The sequence below is a fragment of the Pleurodeles waltl genome, chromosome 1_1 (assembly GCF_031143425.1).
Source record: "Pleurodeles waltl isolate 20211129_DDA chromosome 1_1, aPleWal1.hap1.20221129, whole genome shotgun sequence".
NCBI classification, from domain to species: Eukaryota; Metazoa; Chordata; class Amphibia; order Caudata; family Salamandridae; genus Pleurodeles; species Pleurodeles waltl.
The window spans coordinates 54,116,941-54,134,558 of NC_090436.1; the positions used below are offsets into that span (position 1 = coordinate 54,116,941).

The window sequence follows — 17,618 nt, forward strand, 5'->3', positions numbered from 1 at the left end:
TGTGTTTTGGACTCTGTTTTTACTGTTTTTGGTACTCTGGGCACCTTACCACTGCTGACCAGTGTTAAAGTGCAAGTGCTCCCTGTGTAAATTGTATGTGTAATTGGCTTTTCCATGATTGGCATATTTGATTTACTAGTAAGTCCCTAGGAAAGTGCACTAGAGGTGTCTAGTGCCTGTAAATCAAAAGCGACTAGTGGGCCTGCAGCACTGATTGTGCCACCCACATGAGTAGCCCTGTAAAACATGACCCAGACCTGCCAATGCAGTGTCTGTGTGTGCAGTTTGAAACTGATAATTCGCCCTGGCAAGTGTACCCACTTGCCAGACCCAAACCTTCCCTTTTTATACATGTAAGGCACCCCTAAGGTAGGCCCTAGGTATCCCCCGGGGCAGAGTACAGTTTATGTTAAAGGTGGGACATGTACTGGTGTGTTTTACATGTCCTAACAATGAAATACTGCCAAATTTGGTTTTCACTGTTTCAAGGCCTTTCTCTCTCATAGGTTAACATGGGGGCTGCCTTTAAATGTCCTTAAAGTGCAGTTTCCCTTTGAGAGTAGACAGAGATGTGGAGTTTGGTGGTCTCTGAACTCACAATTTAAAAATACATATTTTAGTGAAGGTGGTTTGTAGATTGTTAGATTCAAAATGCCACTTTTAGAAAGTAGGCGTTTTCTTCCTTAAACCATTCTGTGGCTCTGCCTGCTTGTATATTCCATCTCTGGGTGAGTCGGGCAGTTGGGCTGTCTGTGGTGAGCTCCCTCTAGACAGTGACACAAAGGGTTGGAGTGTATCCTGCATATCCTGATGAGCAATCTCAGCCAGAGTGGAGGGAGGAGTGGTCACTTACACCTGAATGGGCTGTGCCTGTCCTCACAGAATGCAGTCTCTAACCCCCTGGTGTGTGCCTGGGGCCAGACAGGATCTTGTGAACAACAGAGGCTTTCCTTTGAAGTTTGCCCACTTCAAAGGCAGAAAGGGGTATAAGTAGTGGACCCAAAACCCCAGGCTTGAGATTAATTCAAGATCACTTCTGGATTCAAGAGGAACCTCTGCCAAGGAGAAGAGCTGAGGAGGAGTGCTGCCCCTGTCTGTGCTTTGCTGGGCTATCCTGCAGTTGCTGCTCCTGCCTGTGAAAGGTGACAAAGACTGGACTTTGTGGTATATTCCTGCTTGAGAACAATCTCCAAGGGCTTGGATTGAGCTTGCTTCCTGTTTTGAAGTCTCAGGGCCATTAAAGTTGTCCTCTGCCAGCACCTGGACTCTCTGCTGAGACTCCTGCCCTGCCAAGTCGTGCCCAGTCCAGTCCCTAAACCCTTGAGTGTTGAAGATGGCAGAATAAGGACTGACATCCACGCACAGAACACCGTGAGGGGAAAACTGCAACAGACCACCTTAAACGTGGCTGAAAAACAAAGTGCTACCCGCTTCGTGGCTGAAATCGATGCTCTACCTGCAGCACGGCTGGAAGATTGAAGCATCGCGGCTGGAGAAACAAAACAACACCCGCTTGCGGCTGCTTATAATGATGCTAACCCCATGCAGTGCTGTTTTCCAACACCGTGCAACCGTATTTCTCACGCATTGTCACTGGGGGTCAAAGTCATCATAACCCTGCGCAGAAACGAGGTGCCCTGTCTGTAATTCGACACATCGCTCTCTTGCGGGAGAGGAAAACTACGCAGCGCCTACCCGACCGGCGAGTAAGGAATCAATGGATCACTGACTTTTCCTATGCACGTGCAGCTTTATTTTTTACGCAAATCAGTTACTTTCTGTAGCATCAACGTTTCCACTGTTTTCTATGGAGTAAGACTCTTTTTACTTTGAAAATTCATATCTTGACTTGTGTAAGTTGCATTTTTGTCGTTTTGATCTTGAATGATTTAGATAAATATTCCCTATTTTTCTAAACTGGTGTGGTGTCCATTTTGTAGTGTTTTCACTGTATCACTGTGTGTTGTGGTACAAATACTTTATACATTGCCTTTGAGATAAGTCTGACTGCTTGTACCAAGCTTCCAAGAGGGCGAGCAGGGGTTATCTAAGTGTGTATCTCAATTGCCCTGACTAGAATAGGGGTCCCTGCTTGGACATAGTGCAAACTGACTGCCAACCAGAGACCCCATTTCTAAAAAAGTTCATTTGTAATAATGTCCAAAACGGCAAAGAACAAGCTCCAAATTCCAAGACAGGTAACTCTGAGCAACCTTAGAGTGGCAGGAAGAGATCACCACCTCACACTTTTCCTTAGACAGACATTATTGTGTCCATTCGTTGACTAATAAGACTGGAGGCATTCTTTAGGAAACGTTTAAGTTGGGTGTGTGGGAGAGATTCCAGTGTAGCTTCCTGTAGATTGGATTGGTTTAGTGCAAGGACTAGTTCTGAACAGAGCCAAAAATGTCAGTGTGCAAAATGCCACTCAGAGAGCACTCTTTACTCTTTTTAAACTGAGAGCCCAACCGAATCAAACTAGTCAGCCCTTGCATATTGCAACTTACTAAGCCGAATTCTAACCTTAAGGCAGGCACCAGAACAGATGAGGTAAAGTTGCAAAGTTTCCAACAAAATTGCCCTTCCATTTTCTTTAAGAAATACCATTTCAACATATTAATCGATTCAATGGCATATAATGATGTCGGAGGAACTTTTGTCTGATAACAAATGAAGAAAATGCCTCCGACCGATTTTATAAAAAGCTCACATCCCACTGGCATGTTCGGAAGCCTTAGCTGGGACAGTGATCAATGTGTACCTTTTCAAATGTACTACCTGTTACAATTTTCCCCAGGTAGGGATATGAATTTACTACCGGCAACTTCTCCGGTCCTGAAACCCAAACATAATTACTGATCGTCCAGGCTGGCTTTCGTATTTTTTAAGGTCAATACCTTAATTTTTGAGATGTTAATCTTCAAAGAGTGAAGGATGGCGCACTGCTGTAAGGAAGCCAACCTATTATTCAATCCCTTGCCGGTTAGATCCAGGATTGCAAGATCATCCGTGTACATCAAGCAGGAAAAGGGATGACCGCATATCCTAGGGGCATGCCCCTTGCTAGTTGGTAGAATGTCAGGGAGGCCTGAACTGTACCACGAAAAAAGTAGTGGAGCCAACAGGCAGCCCTTTTTCAAAATGTTTTTGTTTGGAATTATGGAAGACCATACCCGATGCCCGGCCAGAAATACCTGACACCAAGTGGAACAGTGGAAAGCAATTACTAAAGAGAGGAGTGTCTCGGGCATTCCTAGCTTCATAATTTTTTTTCCACACTGTGGAAAAGTCTATGAATGACACACATGCCGTAAGCCCATGAATGGAAACGTACTTTTCTGCTTTAGCGCCAATATGAAAATCCTATTGAGTGTATGTTTCTTCCTAAAACTACTTAGTTCCAGAGGGAGAGTCTTTTCCTCTTCAACCCACTCACTGAGATGTTCCAGGATACTCCTAGTAAATATTTTTCCTACCGCGTCCAACAAGACTAGTTGACCATAATTACAGGGGAGATCTTTGGGCCCCTTTTTATGTAATGGTAACAAGATGCCTCTGGACCAGGAGGGGGTGTAACTACGTGTTGATAACGCTAGGCAAAAAGGAGAGTCAGATATGCACCCCAAAGAGAAGACTCCCATTTAATAACGGTGATGGGGATCTCATCCAGCCCCACTGCCCCAGGCGACCTCATTTCCATAATCATACCCTTGATCTCTTTCATAGTAGGGGTATAGTATGCTGAGAGAGAGAGGTTATTGTCAGTGGAGGGACTATAAGACCACTCTGCACCAGCATTGGTTGAGTACAGCTCCCCTAAATAAGCTCTCCATCCTACTCCCTTTATCAGAATTGGGAGGGATTTTACAACTATTGGGGATAAGTTCCCAGTATCTCTTCACATCTCTGGGAAAGGCTGCTTCTTTTAGCTAAAACCATCAATGATCGTCCTTCTCCTTTTTTGGGGATAATTTCGGCTGATCCCTTCTACTTTTCAGGAGATGAATTAATTTACCTCACTCTGTAGACAAGAGGACATTATGGGCCCTCACTAAACTATTTATCTCCCTTTTTATATAGGGCACAGGGTTAGGATACAGTCTCCTAGAGGATACTGAATTGTTTATTTTACAGGCGGTGAGCAGAATTTGCATGTTGTTTCCGTGGTTTAGTAAAAAAAAATTTACCTTACCGGATGACTTGGAATTCCAATGGGTTTTACCATTTGATCTCTCAAACACCACTGTTAAGTCTTTGAAATTCCAGGGTCCTACTTCTGTTGGAAAAACCTCAATCATACAGGAAAGCAACTTATGGTCACTATAGAGATTATCAGAAACATTCATGTAAAAAACATATGGAATGTTGAAAATGGAATGATCACATATTAGAACACTGGAATGTTGGAAGCTCCGCTTGAGACAATGGAGTGCTCTGGGCTTTTACTGGCTGGTAAAAGCCCGGAGCGTCAGCATTCAAATGTTCAGCTGTTGCTTTGAACAAAGGTCCCTCGGAGCCCGAAGGTATTTTAATCTCCTCAGGCTCTGTGAGGACTGTTTTATTTATTAGAACATTCTGCCCTCTAGTGACAGAATGTTCTAATAACCCTATTGCCCTTCATAGCTGGGCTATACTGGCAATTAAAGTCCCGTTCCCTTGTTGAAGGCCCTCGCTTTGGCTCTAGTCTTTAACGTTGGAGCAGGCCTTTAATGGCCTTTAATTGCCGACATTGACCACTACGGCAGGCTCTAAGACTATAATTGATAACAGAGCAGCTAGAAGAAGCTTTATGTGTAAAATTGGAAGGAGTATTGTTCTCTATTGTTCCATGTACTATTAAGAATTCATTGTTCCTTAAAACTGACATTTGCGAATGACCTTATTGCATGATTGGACATTTAGGTCACCTACTAATACTACAAGTATACAAGTCTCTCTTCATGATATTAGAGATAAAGGAAAACATGTCAGTTACCAATTGACCATAAGTAGTATCGGGGGGAATGTAGACATTAACCACCAAGAATGATTCATTACTTTCTTGCCACCAAGAATGATTCATTACTTTCTTGTTCCCCTTTAAGAAAGAATTTTACTGCTTAGGTTTATTTTGAGTTTTGTGCAAATTCATTAAATGTCCAACTATAGTTGCTAGTCAGCAGTATTGCAACACCTCCTTTTGCATGGCCCCTCCTAGAAAGGGTTGCAGGGCAGCTTAAAACAAAGTATCTTTCTAAGGTCCAATCATTTGTAAGCCAGGTTTTTTGAATGCATATTATGTCAGCCTCCAAGCTGTTCAGAAACATTGTTTTATTACTATTCATCAGTAACAAAGCTGCATTCCAAGAAGCCAGTTAAATTTTATTACTAGGTACTTTTCCTACTTACAATTAAGGACTCCTACAACTCAAATCCAGCTCCACACTTCATCATCTGAGACCAGGGCATTCCTCTTCTCTTTCTCGAACACGGAAACCCTCCTACCCCTTTTTACAAAGGAGACCTGCAACTTATTTAGGACAATAATTATGAGCCCCGTAGGGCAATTATTGTACCACAAAATGTGGGGCAAGAGTGATGCAAATGAAAAATGAGATTTATGAAGCCATATATGCCCGCCTTGCGTGGCCCTGTGTGGCTTCATAAATCTGATAAATGTGCATTGCATTGCTCTGCTTCAGGGAGGCGTTTTCATGGGTGCTGCATGGGTGTTCCCATTCAACATCCATGGATTTTGATGCTGTTTGAAAATGGCCCTCTCTGAAGGGCCACCCAAACTTTTTGCCTTCCTTCTTCTCTTTTTAATGACCTTGTTTTTGTTGGCTTTGTGACTCTGGGCACTTTACCACTGCTAACCAGTGCTAATGTGCGTGTGCTCTCTATATATGGTAACATTGGCCCATACCCAGTTGGAATATTTCATTTACTTGTAAGTCCGTAGTAAAGTGCACTACACTTGCCTAGGGCCTGTAAATTAAATCCTACTAGTGGGCCTGATTTTGCCACCAACATAAGTAGCCCCTGCCATTGCAAGGCCTGTGTGTGCAGTTGCACTGACACTTCGACTTTGCATTTGAAACTACTTGTCAAGCCTTAAACACCCCTTTTATTACATATAGGTCACCCAAAAGGTAGGCCCTAGGTATCTCATAGGGCAGGGTACTATGTAAGTAAAAGGCAGGACTTGTAATTTTACATGTCCTGGTAGTGAAAAACTCCTAAAGTCCTTTTTCACTATTATGAAGCCTGCTCCTCTCATAGGTCACCATTGGGAATTCCCTTATATACTTTTAAGTAGTAATTTCTGATCTGAAAGGAGTGGCATTGTCATGTTTGGTATGGTTGGAATGGTAGTGAGGAATCATCCTGGCTTCTGGTGAGGTTGGATTTAACATTACTATTTTAGAAATGCCACTTTTAGAAACTATGCTTTATTTTGCACCTACTGCTCTCTGTGCCTTACAGACTGCCTCCAATTTATGTCTCGTCTGTGTTGGAAGAAAGCTCCCCTTGTGCATTACACCCAGACAGCCATAAACACAAAGCACTCAGCTGCATCTGCTTTCATCTGCATACTGATGGGTCTTCCTGGACAGGAAGGGTGGAGCGGCTGTCACTTACACTTCAAAGGCTGGTGAGCTGACCCTACACAAAGGATTGATAACCCCCCACAGCTCTCCTGGCAGACAGGGAACTGGTGCACTTTAAAACCACTCTTTGAAGTTGTTTCTCCCACTTGAAAGGCATATTTGGGTATATATCCCGGGTCTCTGACCCCACCTCAAGTCAGACACTTCTGGACCTACAACTGGACTCGGTCAGAAGGACTGACGTGCTGCCTAAAGGACTCATCTGGACTGCTTTTCTGGAAGGACTGCTCTCCTGCTGGGTGCCCTGCTGCCTTCTGCTCTCTGACTCTGCTGGAAGAACTCTGTCTTCCCCCACAAGTGATGTGCCAGAGCTTGGACTGAGCTTGTCTCCTGTTAAGAAGTCTCGGGCCATCAAAGACTTCACCAGAAAGAGAAAATCCACTGCATCAGAAAATTGATGCATTGCCTGCAAAAATCAATGCATCGCCTGCAGAATCGACGCAGCAGCTGACACATCACCTCCTCTTTGGCGCTCTGTGTCGTTATTTGTGAGGCATCCCAGGCACTCTGTGCTAAAAAGATACAGCCATTGATTCCTATCGATTAAGACTTTCCTAAAATTCTAAAATGTGATATCTTCACTTGTGCATAATGGATTCTTATTGTTTTGGTCTTGTTTTATTCAGATAAATAATATCTATTTTCCTAAACTGGTGTGGAGTACTTTTCGTGGTGTTTTCACTGTGTTACTGTATAACTTACTTCACAAATACTTTACACACTGCCTTTTAAGGCTGCCTGCTCTGTGCCAAGCTACCGGAAGGTGAGCAAAGGATAATTTAGGTTGTGTTGTGACCTACCTGACTAGGATTGTGGTCTCTACTTGGACAGGATGCATACCTCTGCCTAAAGGACCCAGTTTCTAACAGATGCATTCACAGAGTTACAAGAACAAGTAAATCTGGGAATGTGCCAAAAAGAGAAGCCTCCCCAGGAGAGGAGTAATAAGAAAAAATATCTTTCTTTTCTTCTTTTTCTCTGTTTGCTGCATTCTACAGAACACATAGAAAGAGGAAAAGACCTCTCGAGACAGGTGCCCCTTCCTGCACAAAAAAAATCCTGAATGCAACGCAGGGACCCTTGCACCATGGTGCTAAAATGCCTGGGTTGGTTCTAGATAGCCCATTGTGCGCAAGCACAGGGGAAAGGACAGGAATGTGTAGTATTGCCTTAATTGCAGCACATTTGTGCCTTTTCCTAGTGAAGCAGTGCAGCAAGGTGACCTTTTTCATAAATATGGTCTCAAATTTTTCAGTTGGCAGGAAGCCTAAGAGGATGGAATCTAGTGGATGATTCTCCTCACCCAAAGGTCTTTTCAGGAGGATTCCAACATCCGTCTCTTTTAGTAAGTGAATAATATGAATACTGCAACAACACTGCTTATCATTATTCAGTAATATAAGTTTAGACACCACTTTAGAATGAAAGATTACTCCAGTCCTGCAGTATGCCCCTTGATTTGCAATTTGGTCCAGAGAGAGATCACTGCTTTGAACTCTATGAAACTTTGGTATATCTGCAAGACAGTCCAATATAAAAGACCTATTCAAACGAAATTCATGGTAACAAATAGCAAATTCCAATATCAAAGGCACATTCAATGGATTATAGTAGACCTTATCCCCAACTAACCCTATCTTATCATAATTATAGACAACATTATCTCCAACTTTAGAAGAGAACATCTTAGCATGAGGGTTCAAGGAATAGGTAGGTGCCTCTTGTGGGAGGATCATGATTGAAGTCACTAAAACTTCCTCAGACTGAATGTTTGGAGCAGGTTCTGAAGGCATTTGGGAGAGGGATGTTCTGACAATTTCCTCTTTTGAAACACTCTCTCCACTCTCATCTGTTGCACCTAAGGCAGACTTTGGGTCAAAGCGGATTCCTGTTTTTTTTTAGAAATAGAAATTCTATGCTGTTTCCTCCTCCTTGAGGTTTTTTGTTTACAGTCTTTGTTGTTTTTCTTGCATTCCTTCCTTGTGAGGCTTGGCAATGCTGCTGACACTTTATTTTGAAACACAGGAAATAATTTATTTGTTTTACACTCAGAAGCGGGAGAGGCAGGGGGAGTTGATTCTTCTGTAGGTTTTGGTTCAAACAGATTCTGGAGAGAGAAAATCTGTTTATCCTCCAAAGGACTCTGGCCCTCATAATGAACACGGCTGTAACAACCGCTGTGTTCATGCTGGCGGTCAAAACACTGACCGTCAGTGTCCCCGGATCCCCACCGGCCCACAGGAAGGCCTGGCCGGAACACTGACGACGGCTCCCCATGGAGCTGCAGCCAATGCCTCTGGCGGCGGGTGCAGCTGCATCCATCACGCAGATCACTGCCGCGACAGGGCACTGCACCGGGGCCCCTGCACTGCCCATGCCAAGTGCCAAGTGCATGGGCAGTGCAGGGGTCCCCAGGGGTGCCCCGGTGCTCCACTTCCGCCAGCCTTTCCCTGGCGGGGAAACCCACCAGGGAAAGGCCTGAGGCTGAGGAAACATTATCCGAGGGGTAGCACCGCTGCCCTGTCGGATAATGTTTCTGCCCGCTGCCAGGCTGCCTGACGGAGGAAGCCTGGCGGTGAGTGAGGGCTGCCGATGGCAGCCCTCGCTGGTTCATTATGTGGCGGTTTGGGCCACCAGGCCGGCTGCTGGTTTCACCCCCCAACACCGGCATGGCGGGCCAAACTGCCGTTGTTCATAATGACCGCCTCTGTCTCTCATTATTCCTTTTCCTACATTGAGGAAGGCCACCCTCTGTGCTCAAATCCTTATAGCGTTGATCAGGTATGGAAACCTCACCCTGAGATTTACTTATACAGGAGTCTGATTGAGAAGCCTCAAGCCTAGGGCCATGCCTATTTTCCCTCATTAGGAGCAGGGGGAGATAGCCTTTTCTGATATGGATCTTTTGTTCATTGTGCAACTGGGAGCCACAGACCAGGGGGAGGACCTCAGAGCCTGTCTTCATGACTCCATGCCAATGACTCCCCTCCGGCATAGTACTCTTGCCCGTATTGACACAGCTGTTCTGTGGTGCTCCCAGGGGAGGCAGCTCAGAAAGTACTTTCCCGGCAAGCCCGAAATGCCAGTGCCTGGCCACCTGCCAGTTTGCACCCCCCAGCACTGATGGTGGCGAGAGGAGTGCAGTGGAGATGAAAGGTGGGTGGAGTGCAGTTGCAGGTGTGGTGGAGAAGAGGCAATTACTGACCTAGTGGAGACAATTCTTCAGGGCACAAGGCGAGTTGAGGCAGCAACAATCTCCTCCTCTTTTGACCTCAACTAGCTCAAGGGGACTTAGGAGGGAGCTTTAGCGCTCTTCCCAAGGGTCTTAATCGCAAAGAGCAGAAGCAGCCTGGTTAGGTCCATGGTGTGGTTTGCTCCTCACTGTGTGCTCCCACACACTTGAACCTAGTTAAGACACAGCCTCCTTCCCCTTCTTTCATAAATATGGCCACACAACACAGAACCACATGGAATGTCAGAGGAAGTAACAGCACCAGTGAGCACTAGTGAGTGAGGTTGGGTGGTGAAGTGCAGTGGTGTCATTTGGAAAGCATCGTATTTGAACTCACTGGGAGCCCTCTTTTATTGTTCTCACCGTGTCTAGTATGTTGAGGAATAGACTATGTCTATTATGTATCTCTACCATAAACACAGCTGGAAACTAGAAGCCCTTGATTCACCCTTCACGGGAGCATCTGTGGCTGCTTGAACCCAAGTAAGTGGCCCGGGTGGCCCTACCACATCAGATACTAGTATAGTTATGCCCTTTGTCTCCTGAATGGTACTGCTTTCTGCCCTCTTCTTTCCACGGTCCGTATCTTGGATGTGGAGGCTATGAACATACTTAGGTAAGGGCCTCAGCTGCTATTGTGGAGGGAGAGGGGCATAGAGAATGATATGTGCCTGATGTGTTCTTGCAAAGCTTGCCTGGAAGCCTGTGGGCAGCTTGCGGTCTCTTTAGCAAACTTAAACAGCTATTGCCAGCTTCTACTAATAAAGTAGCTCCCCTGACAGGGAAGGAACATCCATGATGGGCAAGAAACTTCACTCTGTGAGACTGGTCTATTCACATGCTTGTAAAGAGAGAAAAGCCAGCCCTTTGAGAAATCATTCCTGCATGTGAATGCTTTGAAAAGTGTTAATACAGTTACAACAGTTTCTACTCAAAAGGATGTTGGAACTAATAGGTTGGCCTGGCAGAGTCAATTCCAGAAATGCCACGAGAATCCAAACCTACCCTCGGTGCCTGTAAGTCGCTGCACCCGATAACCTGGAAGGGTGCATGGATCACATGAAAGTAAAAACTCTGGAAATAATTTATTTAAGATTACTTTACTCTCTCTTTCCTGGATATCGAGATAAGTCAAAATCAATGCCAGAGAGTAATTTCAGATCACTCATTAACCTATCGGCCAGAGGAAAACATGGTGGGCACTCCCAGGATGCAGCTTTTCAGTAACACTCCCATTGAGAATGTTTCTACTAACTATTGGGTGTCCGGTACCCAGAATTGTGCTTGAGACAACATTCATTGTGTAACCTGCCTGGCAACTATGTTCAGCTCACTGATTCTCTACACTGCCTAGAGAGAATCTTGTCCTCGATACGCTCTCTGTTAGAAAAATCAGTCAATAATTCGGACTCTGTGCTGGACTCACTTCTGTCACTATTAAGCCAATGATCTTGGATATTTGGTGTGTTTTGTTTTCATGTTATTACTGGTTGTGTGCTGCATAAATACTTTACACATTGCCTCCAAGTTAATCCTGATTGCTTTTTTGCCAAGCTACTAGAAGGGTAAGCACAGGTTAACTGAGTGATTTTTGTGCTCCACCCTGACAGGATTGCAGTTGTTGCCTCAGTGGGTCTTCCACCCCCCCAAACCAATTTATAGTCACCTACAAAAGGAAGGGTTTCCTTCAACATCCTTGTACTAAAACACTTCAGAAGTTTGTTTCATCATGTGCTTCGCTCCCTAGTTCCTTCCTGGCTCGATCCTTGGATTCTGCTCCAGCCATCTGCTGCAGTCCTCTGCTCCAATTCACCAGCTCCAGTTTACCTACTTCTATTATTCTTCAAGCTTCTCCTGCAGTGTTGTGTTTCTGGTTGTTTTTTCCACCTCTGCCTCATTCTTATCGGTACATGCTGTTCAACTCTTCCTAGTGTGAGCAGCAACTTTGTCAAAGCCCAGCAAAAAAATAATGCACTTTAGACTTGCCTGAAGGAGAACACCAACAGGCTGTGTATGGACTGCAGTTCTTTAGAACATCTAGTCTTTTCCTGTAAAATCCACCCCAAAGAAAGGCCAAGATCTGTCCTTAGTGAAAGGGGTAAGGACAAAAGACTTTCAAATCCACTTAGTCAGAATGTTCTAACATTCTCATTCATCCTTGTTCCTGCTTCCTGTCCTGCTGGGACTTTCTGAAGGTCACACTTTTGAATCCTCTGTGCTAGAGTCCTTTGCACAAATCCAGTATGTGGTAGCATACTTTATACGGATAATAAATGGGCTGCTAAAAGAAAAATGTCCTATATTAACATGGAGTCTCCCAAACAAGTTCAGACAGTGGATGGGAATCCTTTAGTCTCTGATCCTGTTAAGGAAATCACTGCACTGTACTGCTACTGAAAAGCTGCATCCAGGACCCGGGGGTGGGTTAACATTTGGTGACTATAAAGAGGTATTATCTTTTGACATCATTACCGCTCCAAAGTAAGTCATGATATTTGATATTCCCTGGTTGGTTCATCATAACCCCTATGTAAATTAGAGCACCTGACGTACTGCACTATCTTCTCAATTGTTCCTTGAGAACTGCTACAATAAGAAGATTTCTGGGCACCAAAGGAATAAGTCTAGGTTCAACCTAAGGAATCAAGCTTGATTAGTGTCCTTCAATCCATACTGATGTGACATTTTTTAGGCGCCAAAGGAAGTGACCTTAATTCCTCTCAGTAATCTGACTGTGCCATTTCTCTCAAACCTGAGTCTTTAGTACCTCTTGAAAGGGTGTACTCCTTGTCCAAGAACCCAAGGGTAGACTTGAGACAATATTTGACTGAAACTTTACAGAATAAACTGATGATACGATCTACTTCATCTGGTGGAACAAGGGTTGGACGGGCCTACAGGGGAATCAGACAGAGCCCGAGGGGCTGGTCTGACTGGTTAGTGTGTGGGCCATTTTTTTTTAACTGTTTGTGGGCTGTTTAAGGGTCTGCTGGGTAGGTTTTTACAGTTGAGTTCCCTGATATTAAAACAAACATTGCCTGCAGCAAGTTCAAATCTATATCGTCTTCCATACAGTCAAAAACACGTATACAGAGTAGTATACCTAGTGCAGCACCACTTTTCTTGTGCCCTTTAGCCCCCCCCCACCTCCACCATGTGTTTAGATTCTACTTAATACCTACTTAACCCCCAGAATATCTAGGAATGCTCGACTCATGCAGCCCCAATTTAATATACTGAACAGGACATACCTTAACCCGAAATGGATTGGCAAGATATACTCATTGCCACCGGTGTCTTGTCTACAGTATTGTGACCCAGAAGTTATCTTTTATTACTTGTGCTGTCATGCAGAACTATTGCAGAGTTTTGGGAAACAATGAAAGGGATTCTCAATACAGTGGTTGAACGAACTGTAATGAATAAGGTTCAAATGGCTTTTGGGCTTGATGCTATACCTCTCTACAAAACAAGGGTAGCTGTAAATTTGCAGACCTCTCCCTACTATGGACTAGAACTAGTGCACTAAACATTCCTTAATGGAAGAGAGAGGCGGCCAGGTGGGCCGGCATGTAAAGGGTAGTTTTACATATTGTGAAAAAGAAAGGCTGCACTGAGGAATCATTCTTCCTACCTGCCACCATCTATTAGTGGAATTTAAGGGGCAAATGGTCAACGAGCACAGTTGAAATGTCTGGCAAGACAAAAGCAATGCGTAGGTTCAATCACTAAAATAGAGTCATGATGGTGGGTTCTGCGTTAGAGTTCCTTAAAGAGGGACCTCTAAGAGACAGGTGCTGAAGGGAAGTGAGGGAGGGACTTCTGACACCATGCATTGGGTCTAGACTGCCACATTTCATGCCTATTTTTTTGTAAGAAGGAGAGTAAGGTAAGGCTCTGCCAAACCTAAGAGGAGAATACTAAATCACTGCCTAGCATGACTGATCAAATCAAAACTAAATAACAAAATCAGTGCTAAAATAGTTGATAAGCGTATTGTTAGCTTACAGTGATTTGAATGATGAAGGCAGTGGGGGCATGGACACCTGCAATACCAAATATATAATATGTTATTCACTAAATGGATTACCAAATTGTGCTTCAATGATCTAAAGTTACTGGCAAAACATGCTTGGAATTACTTGTGCAATTTGCTTCTGAAAATAAATTAATAATTATTTTTTGTAAAAAAGAAAGACCACTGATGTTTTCACTGTGGTCTCATGGAATGTTCCTGGCACCTAGACCTGGACGAATTACAGATAGCACAATTACAGGTTTCATATCTGAGATTACCAACCTGGTACTCTGCATACCGGCCAACAGATAATGTGTCAGTATCCTCTTTTCTGTTCTGCTCCTCCTCTTCCATCAGCTCTGCCTTCTTGAACTTTTTCATAACCTCCAACAGCTCAAGTACTGGGATAGTGGTCTTCAGCTTTCCTACAATAGTTTGAGAAAGATTGCTATTTGATGTTTTATGATATTTAAAGCATTAAAAATCTGTCTATACACAGAAATCAGAGGTTGACCCAAAGTAGAATAGCAATGCAAGTTGACCTCAAAATTGATTTTATAAAGAGCAAGTGAAAATGCAGAGTTTCCAAATGATGGCTGTTTTCAAGTCTTGCATAGTCAGTTTTAGCCCACCCCCACATCATACACAAAAAACATAATACAATAAAGTACAATGCATAAATACAGAATGTGTTTTGGCACTCCCTTTCAGCATTGACTACTGTTGTTCAGCTGACTTTTGGCATCGGCTAACAGGACTAGACATCAGTGTTGAAATCAGCCCACAGCAGTTTGCAGATATGAACATTTTTTAAACGTAGATCACACACTGTTAGACCTAGCAGCCTGTATGCGGCTTTCCCCCAAACCTTTTGTCTTCTTCCTTTCTGTTTTCTCAAATTTGTTTTTGCTCAACTTAGGACTCGGTGCCCTTTACTACTGCTAACCAGTGCTAAAGTGCTTCTGCTCACTCTTTACAACATGATACAACTGGCTTACATCCAATTGGCATATTTAATTTACTTACAAGTCCCTAGTAATGTGTTACCACATGCACCCAGGGCCTGTAAATAAATTAAATGCTACTGGTGGGCCTGCAGAACCTATTGTGCCACCCAACAAAGTGAAAAACTCCTAAATTCATGTTTCACTACTGAGAGACCTACCGCTCACATAGGATAATATTAGGTTACCTTACTGCATCTAATAAGTGCTAACCTTTGATTGGGAACAGGTGGAAATGTCATGTTTGGTCTCAAAAGAATTGGAATTCAAAACCCTCTCTAATGGTGAAGTTTTTTAGTCACAATTCTGAAAATGGCAATAAAGAACAGATAATGGATGGAATGCTGAACAATGCAAACATTCACTCCCAGTCACAAAGATGTGGGTTTAGTCCATCGCTTTTTTGCCCACCACACCACCCCAGTTTGGACCCCACTGCTTGAGGCCTGCCTTGCTGCTTGAACCCAGGACTATCAGAGTGGCTACAGTTGGCTTGTTTCCTGTTCTGAGCTACAGGGACGCAATAAGCTCCAACAACCTTTAACTCTGAAGGTGGACCCTGCCTGAAGTGATTCCTCAACCCCCCCAAGTAGTGCCAACCAGTTCAGACCCTTGGAAAAGATGTTAAATGTGCTACACCAACTTTAAAAAGTAAGACTTAAATAGTTTTCCACTAAAAGTGGCCTGAGAGCCGACAGGAGACTGGGACCTGCCTGCTCGCTGATCCACCAGAGATCCATTTAGTGGTCAGCATAACTGTGATGCTACATTCTTCTCCACTGCAGCAAATCATGTTTAGCTGCTCCTCTCGAAAGGGGTATTCTGCCTCATAGAGCCCTCGTCGTCTAGAGCCAGCAGCTTCAACCCACTGGAGATTTCCGACTTCCAAAAAAGTGACAAAGTGTAAATGTTGAAATCTTCATGGCTCCACGGACACCACCGACTGCTTTGCCCCACTGGGTTGAATTCATTTTAGGTTCTCACAGGGCACATGAAACATGTGTTATCCTATGTATTTCATTATTTCTTTTAGCGCTCTGCAATTGCTTATATTTTATAAGAAATGTTTTGCTTTTCATTATCAGTGCCATTCTGGGAAGGCGTCATTATCAGTGATGTACGTAGGTATTGTCATCATGTCCCTTTCTTTCTTACGTTTGACAGGAACATAATGCACACTTATTAGACATTGTTTATGTGATTGCCAACACGTTTGCATACATAATCAGTTGTTTATGTACATACCTGCGTCAGAGATCCTACATGATCAGTATAAGTACACTTTGCACGGACAAGGTCATCAGAGGGATTCCTTCCAGATGGCATCTATGCTGCATATCATCCTGCTGCAGAACTTAGCCTTTGTATTTCCACAGAGTCTGACCTAGAGAGCTCATTCCAAGGTAACGAGGGTTGAGGGGCGCTTCTCACAGACATGGTACTGGCAGGGTAGGGATTAGGCGTTCTTTGTTAGGAATTTCAAATCTTAGGTTCATTGCAATATGGTGGGGGTTTTCATATTCACAACTCTCATCTTCACGATTTTGCTTTTAATATTGCTCATTATCCTAATCATTGCAATTCATGCATTTTGCTATAGATTGCAGTCTTTTCAATAAATATATTGAAAACTCTCCTGCATCTCCTTCATTGTTTATTTGCGTTTGAGACTTATTGCTGACGAGAGAAAAGGGTAATTTCCATTCCACCACAACTCCACTGAGAAGTCTCATCTAGAGTCCATGTGTAAGGCTGTTGGAAATCACCTTTGCCATCTGAGTTTTGGTGAGGTACTGCTTGTGAGCCGGGAGGGTTGGGCCAACAGTTGGGACTTGTTGCAGGAGTGTCTCAGTTGCCTACAAACAGAAGTGCTGCCACCCCTAAAGCAGCAGTATTGCTAAGAAGTGAGAGTCCAACTACGACACTACTGATCTTTACCTTCTCAGAAACGTTTCCTTGAAATGTTTTCTAAGTCCGAAGGTAAGCCAAGACAAAGCCCACGTGACCTCCTGTAGCCGAACCATGCTCCATTGAAGTCAGCCATAACTTTTGACCTTGTCCTGGCCTTGCACAACTAGATGCCAGCGGTTGGCATGTTGATTTAGAAGGTTGATTTTTCACTTAAAACAAAAAATTCATAACTCAAGTTTGATTAATTGGATTTGATTCATTTAGGTGTCATTGTATTTATTCAGTTTTATTCTATGTTTCTAAATTGGTGTGGGATTTTTCCTTTTTTTGTATTTTCACTTTAGTACTGTTTGTGTGCTGCATAAATACTTAACACAGTACTGTGAAGTTAAGCCTGACGTATTTTATGCCAAGCTACCAGAGGCTTAAGCACAGATTAATTTAGTGACTTTTGAGGAAGGATTTTTTTTTTTGCTTGAGTAAGGTTTTTACCCTCTCAATCAAAAATCCATTTTCATACACATACAAAACGCACAAAGCCTTTTGTTATTTATTTTTTGATTACTGTTTAGGTGGCCTCCGTCCCTCACACTGTCTCTTGCTGCTAGCTGTTTTCTGCAAATTTCATCTTTGCTTGGCTGCAATACAGACCATGAGCTGACGACCAATCATAAGACTCCAGCATTCACCGTCCTGTACTTCTCTGCAGCCAGGCAGAAATTTAGCAAGCGCCTGAGTTTGCATAGGCACTACAGATGCCCCAGATCTCTAGCAACCATACACTGAGTGTTCAATTTAAGTGT

At 43.6% G+C, this 17,618-nt stretch overlaps 1 protein-coding gene across 1 annotated transcript in view; it reads right to left on the minus strand.

Annotated features, from left to right (window-relative positions):
- LOC138262044 (receptor-type tyrosine-protein phosphatase mu-like) overlaps positions 1–17,618 on the minus strand; it is a 306,256-nt gene that overhangs the window by 145,758 nt on the left and 142,880 nt on the right. The window contains exon 8 of the mRNA XM_069211767.1: positions 14,183–14,325. Within this exon, the coding sequence (XP_069067868.1) occupies positions 14,183–14,325 (143 nt within the window). The remainder of the gene's footprint in view (positions 1–14,182; positions 14,326–17,618) is intronic.